General features: G+C 34.3%; 1 protein-coding gene across 2 annotated transcripts in view; it reads right to left on the reverse strand.

The window, feature by feature from the left end:
* The window catches only part of si:ch211-246m6.5 (von Willebrand factor D and EGF domain-containing protein), an 82,284-nt gene that overhangs the window by 31,530 nt on the left and 37,553 nt on the right, over positions 1-13,201 (reverse strand). For both annotated transcript variants that reach the window (XM_048163786.1, XM_048163793.1), the window contains exons 16-18: positions 10,213-10,327; positions 4,126-4,376; positions 99-318 (exon numbers count right to left, since the gene is read on the reverse strand). In XM_048163786.1, coding sequence (XP_048019743.1) covers positions 99-318; positions 4,126-4,376; positions 10,213-10,327 — 586 coding nt within the window. The remainder of the gene's footprint in view (positions 1-98; positions 319-4,125; positions 4,377-10,212; positions 10,328-13,201) is intronic.

A 13,201-nucleotide genomic window follows, 5' to 3' on the forward strand; every position in this document is an offset into this window, starting at 1 on the left:
TATATATATATATATATATATATATATATATATATATATATATATATATATATATATATATATATATATATATATATGGAACATAATTTGTGATATACCTGTGAGTCCAGCAGGACACTGGCATTCGAATCCATCGACCAGATCTACACACACTCCTGCTCCACAAGGGTTGGAGCCGCATTCGTTCAGTTCGTCCTGGCACAGGTCACCATGGAAACCTGACGGGCACAAGCACAGGTACTCGCCACTGCCTGCTGGATACTTGATGTTAGTCACACACGTCCCTCCGTTAATGCAGCCACATGGCCGTACAATAACCTGTAACCATGGAAACGTGGACAGAACTGTAAGGTAACGCAAATAGAAATAAAACTAAGGCTGTGTCTGAAATCATCCCCTATACCCTTAAATAGGGCACTATTTGAGGGGACAGCCATTTGTAGTGGTGTCCGAAACCGTTGTGGACAATATCAAGTCCACTCATTCAATCCCATAATGCACCGCAATAACGAGTGTACAACTGATGTGTGCTCAACAGCTAAAGAATACTCATAATGCACTTTACCAAATTAATTCCTGCATCTCATCTGAAGATGAATCATTCAAACATCCATTTTTCAAACTGGTCCAATGTGGCCACAGCATATACAGGTATATAATCATTTTTAAGTGGTTATTAAATTGTTTAATTAAGGTTTATACATAGTTTCCATGAGTTCAAAATAAATATTTAGATCTTACTACTGGAGCTGCCAGTTTAAGTTTTAAATAATTATTAAACAGCATGCACAAACTATGCAAAAGCAGCAGCCCTTCTGGTGCGCTCAGTGTCTGAATTCACTGGCTGCATCCGAAAACTTAAAAATGCTGAAAAATGCATTCCAAATTAGCAAGGCATGAAGGCACATCCAAATCCAATGTTAGCTTCACTTCCTGTCTCCTGTGATACCTTCATCTGATCAATTTTTGAAGGCAGCTTAGATGTATCCTTCGCTGCCTTTGATATCCCGCAATCCTATGCATTCTATTCGGTGACAGTTGAACTAGAAAAAGAAAGACGCCGTCTGAAAGTTGCGGTTTCTGGTCAGTTTATGTTTAAATGTATTTGACCAACGTTTTCCACTTCTGATGTCACTTCTAGCGAGAAATTAATACTGCAGTAATTAAATATTTGTAAAAATATTTCTCATCAGAGCTCACTCTGTTTTGCTGTAGATCATTACACTCTTACGCTGCCTCAGAAGTCTGTCCGACATCAGTTTCATGAGGTGCTTTCGTGCGCAAACGCTGCCTGCGGAGTAACTGCCTGATAGGGCAGCGAGGCAACAAGTCAGCTGCCTAAAATTTCGGATGCAGCCACTCACTCGTTTTCATTCACTCCTTTAAGCGGACTATATTTGTGGAGTAATGTAGGGAATAGTGAATGAGGGTATAGGGGCGATTTCGAACACAGCATAATTCAACTTTGTGTCTCAAAAACCCAAAATTGTGAGCATTTAATGAAAAATATAAGATTGAATAAAAAAAAGTATAAGAATAAGTATGTTAAATAATTATTTAAATTCAAATTAGAATTATTATACACACAATTATATATAAATTTGTAAAATGATTTTTTTAATTTCATTTATATATATATGACAAAATTTTGAATTTGAAATTGCATTAAAAATACATATAGTATTATATATACTCCTTTACTAGTATCTTAAATTTATAAATCATAAAATTACAATTCAGTTTATAATATATAAATTTAATGTATATAACTTAAAGGGTTAGTTCACCCAAAAATGAAAATGATGTCATTAATGACTCACCCTCATATCGTTCCAAACCCGTAAGACCTCCATTCATGTTCGGAACACATTTTAAGATATTTTAGACTTAGTCTGAGAGCTTTTTGTCCCTCCATTGAAAATGTATGTACGGTAGACTGTCCATGTCCAGAGAGGTAATAAAAACATCATCAAAGTAGTCTATGTGACATCAGTGGGTTAGTTAGAATTTTTTGAAGCATCGAAAATACATTTTGGTCCAAAAATAACAAAAACTACAACTTTATTCAGCATTGTATTCTCTTCCGGAATCCTTTCCACTGAATTGATTCCATTGAATTGATTCCATTGAATCCTTTCATCTGTCAGCGTTGGTAATGCACTTTTACGTCGCCATGGTTGTTTTTGGCAATTAAGACATCTGCGACATGCACACTTACGCACCATTTTAAAAAATATAGCAATACCAAAATACAAACAATGTTGAATAGCTTGAATACAGCGTGCGTCTCCCTCAGACTGTAAACGAAGCTCTAGCGCACCAGATAACACGTCAGCAGCGTCTTATATCAGCAGCTTCACTGCGGAGTCGTGAACCACACTCCGGAGCAGAAGGGGGTGGTAATGCACCAATAAGCTGGATGCCAACAGCCGTAAAACAGGAAAGAAGAAGAAGAAGAAGCGGAGTCATGAACGCGGATTGACAACAGACCCGGAAGAGAATACAATGCTGAATAAAGTCATAGTTTTTGTTATTTTTGGACCAAAATGTATTTTCGATGCTTCAAAATGTCGGGGATGTCCTAATCGCCAAAAACAACCACAGCGACGTAAAAGTGCATTACCAACGCCGACAGATGAAAGGATTCAATGGAATCAATTTAATGGAATCAATTTAATGGAATCAATTCAATGGAATCAATTCAATGGAAAGGATTCTGGAAGAGAATACAATGCTGAATAAAGTTGTAGTTTTTGTTATTTTTGGACCAAAATGTATTTTCGATGCTTCAAAAAATTCTAACTAACCCACTGATGTCACATGGACTACTTTGATGATGTTTTTATTACCTTTATGGACATGGACAGTATACCGTACATACATTTTCAATGGAGGGACAGAAAGCTCTCAGACTAAATCTAAAATATCTTAAACTGTGTTCCGAAGATGAATGGAGGTCTTACGGGTTTGGAACGACATGAGGGTAAGTCATTAATGACATAATTTTCATTTTTGGGTGAACTAACCCTTTAATGCAAATATTTGTTGTTGTTTTTGTCAGCAGTGTTGCTAATTACAGTCTTTTTCTCTCTCCTGTCCTCAAACAACTGTATCTCTCAAACTCAGACAGTCTTTAATAACTGCTAGCAGGCAGGAAGCAGATGCTTGTTAGCCGTCTAGGGCCCTCAGAGAAGATGGAGAGGACATTTGTCTTTCATTGCACCACATTGCACAGGACTCCGGAGTGTCAGGGGAGCTGAGTTCTGCTGTCCTTATGCCGTGATAAGATATTTAAAAAATGGTTGACATACTGGGAACTCTAAAAATCAACTAAAAATAAGGGAGTATGATGATACTGATTACCATATTCATTTAGTATAGGATATACATGAAACTCCAAGGTACTTCAGAGAATATTACTGTATTACCATGGTACGTATGCACCATTTTTAGTTGTCTAATGTCATCTAAGCAAATCACTCACTGTTTTAAAATGAATAAATGACCTATCTTTTAATGAGACCAACAGATATGCGAATATATAAGATTGGCATTTACATTTATTCATTTAGCAGACACTTTTATCCAAAGTGACAAACGAACTGATTCACTAAAATGAATCAGATTTCCCAATGCTACATATGAGGAAAACAGTTTAGAAATTCATGATTGCCTCAACTAGCACAATAAAATAATATCAGTGTAATAATAAGCAGTCAACTAGCAGTGATATAACATTTTGTAATACTACTCGGCTCATATAACTTTGTTATAATTATAATGGATTTCTAGAATACATGTATATGTTTTATTTTATTTTTTATTTTTTTATTTTTATTTTTAATTTATTGATCCAGTTCTCCACTTCAATTTAATGATCTGTTAGAAACAAAATAGCATCATACAGGTTTTAAACAACATAAGGGCAAGTAAATCATGACAAAAAAAAAAAAAAAAAAAAAAAAAAAAACTGTTCCTTTAAGATATCCCAGAAGAGGCTCGAATCATTATTACAAAACTAATATTTTTATTTACAAAACTAAAGTTTGCATCATGTTTCACAGAAATTCATTTCTGTCCTAAACATAAAAATCAGTCAGGCATCAATCTCTCAATGTCTCTCACCTCTGCAGTAAATCTGCTCCGGGCATCACACTCATCAGACACAGTAAATTGAAAACTGTGCGTTTCCTCCTCATGCACTTTCCAGATGAGGAGCCCGGCCGGGGAAATTGAGGCCCCGGGGGGCCCCGTCTCCAGCTGGAACAGTAGGGCCGAGCCCTCGGGGTCCGAGGCTGTGAATTGGTACACAAAGTTCTCCCCTACAAAGGTCTGCAGGCCATCCCGCGGCGTGTGGACGGTCGGCGGACGATTACCTGCGGAAATGAGAGGGGGATTTCAAGAAAAAAAATATAAAGAAGGAATCACCAATTCCAAGAGCTGATCTTCAGTTGCCAGACAATATTTTGGGGCCGTTCACACCAAGAACAATAACTATAATTAATAATAATTTAAATACTTAGTTCTGTCATGAAACGCTAGATGGCACAGTTTGATGGGTCTTAACGCAAGCTGACGATAATTACAGCGTTAACCAAGCTGATTGGTCCATGTCACATCTGCAGCCAATGAGCTTGTTGCTCACAGATTTAAATGGCTGGTTACATATAGCAGTTTGCAGCGTGCTTCAGAGTTCCTCTAAAACCCTCCACCTTCCCCAGCTCCACCTGTATAGATCTGATATGGGTTATTGATATATGCTATTTGTGCAGCAGCACTATGTTTTACCCGTGCAGTGTATCAGCATATGTACTGGCAGTAGCAAGTTCCTGTACTTGCTCTGCAGCAGCAGCAATAACCATCAGCTATAATCTACAATAGTAGCAATTCAGAAGCAGCGTAGCAGATCTATTCCACCAAGACCAAATACATTAACATTGTCATATCCATTACCATGCTAACAATCCTCAGAGAGTTGTCATGATAGAACTATATTGATAACTGTATAGTCCACGGAAACACATGATAAGGTTTTGCTTATTCTAAGCATGCACTGCAGTTTTGTCATCTGCTGCTTTAAAATCTTGAGCTCTTTAAAACAAGATGGATTCTGATTGGCTGTCAATGTCAGCTGGAAACAAAACATTCTGAAAGTAATTCCAATGACATTGTTTCTGTCGTTATTGTTAGTTGCGGTTTGGACTTCCTATACTTAGGCCGTGTGTCCACCAAAGCGTTTTTAGCCAGTAATTTGTTTCAGACTAAAAATGTTGACACAATGTGGAATTACTTGCTATATATGTTCGGAGATCAGCAATATTCATTTCTCATCCGTTTTGTTTCTGTTTGTTGATGTCGCTGTGCAGCAAGAATGTGACAGTTGGTCGGAGATGTATTTGTCCCGCCCCTCCTCCACTCTGATTGGACGGCTGGCTAAAAAGTGACAGTGATGAGTGCAGCGTTTTACTCAAAGTTGAGCATTCTTCAACTCGAGGCGACCAGTAAAAAACGCTGAGCTCTCAGCGCTTGAGCGTGAAAAAGACACTCAGCGTCTCGTTACGCTCCTGGCGTTTAAAAAACGTGGCGTTCCCATTGAAAACAATTGAAAAAGTACGTGAGCAGCTGGAAAAAATGCTTTGGTGGACACACGGCCTTAGTATTAGAACGATTGTTAAAACTTTAATTGTCCTCGTCGTTGTTGTGAACGAGCACAAGTCTTTGGTAAGATTCTCGTAGCTTTATGTTAAAAGCTCTTTAACTCTTTCCCCCGCCATTGATGGAATTTTCCAGCTTTCTGTGTTTTCACTGTTATACGGTAGTAGGGGGCACTATTACACAACTTCTGAAAGAGTAGCGAATCTCCGGATCAAAACACAGGGAAAAAAGGAGCAGAAACATGCGATAAAAGTGTTGCTTACACACAGTCTTCTTTTTATTGTTCATCGGGAAAAAAGAAACAGTTCTGAAAGTGATTCCAACTTTATTGTTACTCATGTTGTTATTGTTATAATTATGGTGTGGACTTCCCTATTCTTATGGAATTGGACAGTTATTAAAAAAGTATAGTTATAGGTATCATTATAGTTACTGCCCTTGGTGTGAATGTCCGTTTACAATTATAGACTTTGTTTGTTGCTGAAAATATCCTGTACATTTCCATAATATTTAGCAAGGTTATAGTCATTAATGTAAATATAATTTTATTTGAATAAAATAACATTTATTATTATTATCTATTCATTAACTGCAAACTGTAACAGACCAAAGTTATATACAAAATATTTATATAAACATCAAAAAAAAAAAAAAATTTACTTTTCCACTTCTTGTTCTTGTGAAACTTGACAAACAAAAACCACAACGTGGAGCAAAAATATCCATCTTAAGTGACATGCAATTATCCACAACAAAACCCTAGAAAATAAACCAAACCTGATCTTGGAATATAAAAGCATTTTCTGCACCAATATGTCACTCATATTCAAAATCTCATTCATGAGCAGCATGACGTATATGAGTTTGTGTGTTTCTGGCTGGAAAATGGAAAAAAAAAAAAAAAAATGGATCCATAAATCTGCTCTGACATTATAAAGTAAACAAACCCAATGCATAATAACATGATACAATTCAGCTAAACATACTGTTGCCATTTTTGTAAATGCAAACATGCAAACCAAGTAAAAAAAACAATTGTTTCAAAATGGTCTGATGTCTATTTTTCACAATGTTGTCAGTTCTGCTGCAGTACAAATGCTCATTTGAATCACTTAACATTTAAATTTCTTGATTTCACTCTGATGATCATCTCTTCTAAATTTAATTTGTCTGCATGAATAAATGGGCTCTCAATTTTGCCACAGAACAGTGACAAAAAGGCATGGCAGAAAGCACAAGGGAAATAACTAGCAGGAAGATAAGTGGGAGTGAGGTGAATGGTTGTAATCTTCCTTAAAGCTGAATGTGGTGTGTCTGTGGAGTCTTCAGATAGCATCAGTCCAGCCCTCATTTGCAGTGCAAGCAAACAGACAGATGTTTACTGTCAGTTCTCGCTGTACACAGGAATGTGTAGTTGGAATGTGTGGATAAAGAAGAGGGAGTTTGTGCTGAAATGCAACATGATTCCCAAAGAACTTGCCATTTGGTGTGTGTGTGTGTGTGTGTGTGTGTGTGTGTGTGTGTGTGTGTGTGTGTGTGTGTGTGTGTGTGTGTGTGTGTGTGTGTGTGTGTGTGTGTGTGTGTGTGTGTGTGTGTGTGTGTGTGTGTGTGTGTGTGTGTGTAGGTGTGTAGGTGTGTGTGTGTGTGTGTGTGTGTGTGTGTGTGTGTGTGTGTACTTGTTTTTGCTATAAATTTTGAAGGAAATGTTTTTATAAAACCTAGTAAAAAAGTATTATAGTTTAAAAAGGCCCACAAATCTTAATTAAAATGCTATAAAACAGTTCTGGCTCTTATATCTGACTGGATGAGATATGTTTGAGGACATTGTTAATGATCATCAGCTGTATTTTACATGAATAAAGCCAAAAGAAACTGTTACAATTGTTTATTAAGATTATTATTATTAATAATGATAATTAATACAAATATTACCATAATTATTAATTAGTATATTTTTATTTACATGTAATAATTATTGATTAGTATAATAATAATAATAATAATAATAATAATAATAAATTAAATTATTAAATAATAACAATTAACATAAATTAATTATAGTTATTTATATAAAAATATATTATTATTATTATTATTATTATTATTATTATTATTAAAAGAGTTTGTGATATATAATACTAATGATAATAACAAGTAAAAAAAAATGATAAACATTCAATATTAATAAAATAAATATTAAAATTCCTAATATTAAAATTCCTAATATTAAAAGTATAATGTAAAATAATGTATTATAACATATAATAATATAATTTAAAGATATAGTATTATTATTATTATTATTATTATTATGCAATAATACTAATACTAATAATAATAATAATATAACAATAACCATAATCATCATTATTATTACTATTAAATATAGTTAATATTAATGTACTATAACAAAGTTATTAATTTATTATTATTATTATTATTACTAATTATATAAAATGATAAAACAACATTAATAAAATATATTTAGTATAATGTGATATAATTTAAATTAAATAATATTTAATTACAAATTAAAATTAAAAGTATAATGTAATATAGTTTATTATAAAATACCATAATATTATTTAATATTATATAATATTACTCTCATATAATGTTTTATGGTGCATTTTTATATTAATAAATTATTATTATTATTATTATTATTATTATTATTATTATTGGTGGTAGTATTAGAAGAAAAGAGTTTGTGCTATATAATAATAACAATAACCATAATCATTATTATTATTATTACTAAAATAAATTAATTATTAATAAAATAAATACATTGGGAAATATATTTTATACAAATATAATATAACAAAATAATAATAAAATATTGTCATTATTTATCATGAATTACTAAAATATAAACATTTGTGAAAACAACATTATTTTGCTAAATTGCTTATTGAGATTAATGGCATTTTTTAAAAACATTAAGACATGCTAGGGTGTGCATCAGATTGTTTTTACCATAGTAAAGCCGGGTAAAGTGCATCTTACTTAACAACACCTCTTAACTGTTGTAAATCCTACACCCTTCTCTTTGCCATACTAACGTCCAATACTTCATCAATGTCCTATAAATATTCTCCAGTGTTGCAAATGTCAAGTCTTCTGAGAATAAAACAGTATTTAAAAGAACCTAATGAAATATTATATATCACTACATGCCTAAAATCTTCTCAGTGTGATAATAAAACCAAGAACTAGTTTATGACCTACTGCTTTACTTCAGTTTTTGCAATGCTGTAAAATCTGAAAAATGAATGTCAGCTAATTTAAATTCACAGCGAATATATTCCAGCTGACGTGCCACATAATGTCTCTGTTTAGCTGCTGTAACAAAGTCTAGTTAAGCTCTGAGCTTTTAACTTCAAACTAGGGAAGAACAGATACTGAAACCAGTATTGGTATCAGGCCTGATACTAGCCTCGTGTACTCATACTCACACTATATATAGCTACTGTGCATGAGCTGATAAGAGAACGAGGAGTGGACCGAGTACAGTAATCACATGATGTCAAACAGCGTGCGAATAGCCTAATCGAGTTCTCTTTCATATCTTCTTGCGCTGGAATGGACAAATTGCCACAAAATAGGCAAGTATCCTTGTGAAACAGTCAGTTATGTCTTAAGTAAACATAAACGGTAGAGAAAGAAAAAGCATGTGTAACAGTATGTTGGATTTGTGCAGCTCTTAAAGTGACAGCAGCCTAATAAACATACTGCTGTCTTTGTCCTCAATGATAATCTAACAACAAAAGACAAAGTGAAAATCACTCACTGTTCTTGACTGGTTGAGCCCAGCTAGAGCAGCTCTAAATATTCACTGCACTATTAAATTAAAGTTAAAATATGAACAGTGAAAGAAACAGTAGCTCATACAATACATTTTTAACAGGCATAATTAGGCATGAAAATAACTGAAGGAAATATATATTTGCTAAGCCAACTAATTCGATTCATATTATTTTGGTTTCTCTGCCCAATATTTAAAAAAATTAAAAATGCAATGAAAATACAGGTATCGGTACTCTGTATTGGCAAGTAGTAAAAATAAAAGTATCATATCAGACTCAAAAAGTGGTATGGGTGAATCCTTCAAGCATACTGAAAGTAGTAGCAGCTCATTCTTTCAGATCATCCCAACTTCCTTTTATAGTTCGATAATGAATGACAGTAAGTACCTCACACAATTTTCAGTTAAATACATGTTATAAAGATCAAATTTAGTCAGTCTAAATAGTTCTTTTTTTATATAGGAATTTTTTAGAGCAGGGATTCGAACCCACATCTGCCATATGAGCTGCCATCTACAGCATTGTTATAAAATACTAGACCACAGATTGTATTTTGGTCTTTATGTTAATGGGTTTGTCTTTATTAGCATTAAATTAGACTTAAATCGGACTGTGCAGCAGAAGGTTGTTGGGTCGGATCCTATGAGCTTAATGGTGTGCTGTGTGAGTGTAACAAGTACAGATAATGTTCAATAATGGGAGCTATTGCCATAAGATCTTGGTTTAACTTCATATCGACTGTGTTTACCTTGATTAATGGACCAGGTGTATTTGGAGGCCGTGGAGTTACACAGGAGACATGGAACAGAAGGGCTGGAGTCTCCCTCGGCAAAACACATCCCATCTATATTACACGTTCTCTCCTAAGAGAAAGAATGAGAGAAGAGATGTAATTACTGTTAATTTAAACTAATTTAAAAAAGTTCTTCGGGTTAAATAAAAAAATAGTAATAATAATAATAATAATAATAATAATAATAATAACATAAATACATAACATAGAAAAACCCACCTGTCCCTAGTGAAGAAAAAAAAAAAAAAAAAAAAACTATACCAAAATGTATTTAAAATACGTTTATTTCATACTAAATACACTACAAATCCGTTAACATATTTATGTGCATATCGCTTGAGACTTATGGCCATCGGGACAATCTGGAGAATTCCCGGTGGGTCGCTCATAAATTGGGCCGGTAGTACCCAGGGCCGGATTATCCATAGACAGGATTGGGCGAGTGCCCTGGGGCACCAGCCAATAGGGGGGCACCAAGCGATTGAGATAATGACTAGATTTTTTTTTTTAAATCATGTTTTGTATATATATTATTTAGCTGTAAGGATACAGATACAAAATTAACAGTTAATGATACAATATATACAGAGAGAATATAAAGAGCCCTGCCATTTTGATCGCGAAAGTGAAAGTGCCCTTTCTGGTCCCATCGCGGTAGAGACCTGCACTCCCGGATCCGCGGGACCAAACGCAACAGAGCGCGGCGCGGGCGGTAAGACACTACTCGCGTGCGAGTTGCGGGAGAATCAAATGATTCCTGCGGGAAGTGGGCGAGCGGGAGCGGAACTGAAAAATCCGAATTCAAATGTGGTCACCCTAGGGCACTACACTGTGTTAATCCGGGCCTCGACATAAAAGGCATAGTTCATTTTCAATAACACAGCAGAAACTCGCATGCGATTCTAGTAGCAGTGAAGTACACCCGAAATCTTGCATGCACAGCTCTTCCTAGCGGTTATAAATATTATTATTAGGCCTATATAGTAGATATATTACGCACACTGTAAGGAGAGACACATGACTACTCCCCCGCTTTCTCTCTATACTTCATATGCGGAAAATGGCTGTTGCATTATTGCGTGACTGATCATTGAATTAACACAACTTTACTTTGTATTTAAAGCAGCGCATCAGTTTGTGCTCTGCATTAAATGGTGTATTTATGCTTTATGTATTTATGCTCCGCACTGCATTCACTGCGTCAACTGTGTAGGAGACTGACAGGGTAGAGGACAATTGTTAAATAAAATCGTTATATTTGTTTTGTTTTTGCGCACAAAAAGTATTCTCATCGCTTCATAATATTAACGTTGAACCACTGTAGTTACGTCGACTATTTTAACAATGTCTTTACTACTTCTCTGGACCTTGAATGTGGTAATTTCGTTGCTTTCTATGGGAGATAAAAACCTCTTGGATTTATCTTAATTTGTGTTCCGAAGATGAACGAAGGTCTTACGGGTTTGGAACGACATGAAGGTGAGTAATTAATGACAGAATTTTCATTTTTGGGTGAACTAACCCTTTAAAGTATATCTTTAGTTGGACCTCAGCACTACTTCCGGATAACTAAAGTGCATTAAGTAAAATTTGTTGTTCCAATTTATCACACTTTAAGTATATCAATTTAGTATACCAAGAGTACAATTGCAGAGTATTTATATTAAGTACATAAATATGTAAACGTATTTGTAGTATATGTAGCATAAAATAAATGTATTTCAAATACATTTTGGTATATTTCATTTTTACTAGGGTTGTAAAACATGAAAATGTTTAACCCTTAAATGCATGACTGTTTCGCCAATCATTCTTACATATTCGGGTCTTTATCGACCCGGATCTATATCTAACACGGAAGGATCTCTACCTGTCGCGATAATATAAAACTCCTCTGATATTAGAGTAACAATTACAGAAGAATAAATAAATAAATCATATTTTGTTACCTTTTGGAGCTTGAAAGGACTCAGTTTGAGCAGATATTTTATGCCATCACCACTGTCCTCGTCAGAGCTCATTTCCCAGTAAATTCAGCAAATAATATGCTATTTTTATGTTTGAGGTCACGAATATGAGCCCATTCGCGATCTCAAAAGTATTCTCAAAACTATATAATTTTCAACATCTTCAAAATCAATATTTCGATCGCTAACAGCTTCACCAGATCCATCCAGTGACAGTTACAGTCATATTTGACTGCGTTAAGTACTTGCTCTGCAGTAAATCGCTGAGCCATTTCATGTTTCTCTTATTATTTCTTAGGCATTCTTTTATAATTTTATTATTTTTTTCTTGTTATATTCTTTATAATAAATTGATTGAGGAATACCAAGAAGGTTGATGTCTAACTTTAATAACTTTAAAGACCCGAGGTATGCATTTAAGGGTTAATACCCCTAAATGTACTAAATTAAACTAAAACTAGGTAAGTAAAACTAACAGTGATAGTGATTATAAAATTCAAAACTATTATAATAACACTAAAAATACAAATAAGCACTATAAGCTAAATAAAGTGAACATAGAAAGCTAAGCTAAAATGAAAAAAAAAAAACTAAATTAAAAATTCAACTATAGGCTAATAACCCTGCACACTTTGTGCTTTTAGTTTGTGCTTTCCTTGGGATTCAAACTTACAATCTTGCCATTGTTAGCACTAAGATTTTTAAAGAAAGAAAGAAAGAAAGAAAGAAAGAAAGAAAGAAAGAAAGAAAGAAAGAAAGAAAGAAAGAAAGAAATGGTTCCAGCTGTATCCACCAGCGTGGAGATTTTGCAACTGCTCAAACCAACATCCCCTGTCAAACCTTTGAGATAAAGCTCAACCGTCTTTGCTATAAATCATCAAAGCATAAAGCCTGGCACTGATAGAATCTCTATATTTCAAGTTTTTAATATCCAGTGGGACGTGTAAGTCGCAACGCCCTTAGGACATCTGCGGCAG

The sequence above is a fragment of the Megalobrama amblycephala genome, linkage group LG2, assembly GCF_018812025.1.
Source record: "Megalobrama amblycephala isolate DHTTF-2021 linkage group LG2, ASM1881202v1, whole genome shotgun sequence".
Taxonomy (NCBI): Eukaryota; Metazoa; Chordata; class Actinopteri; order Cypriniformes; family Xenocyprididae; genus Megalobrama; species Megalobrama amblycephala.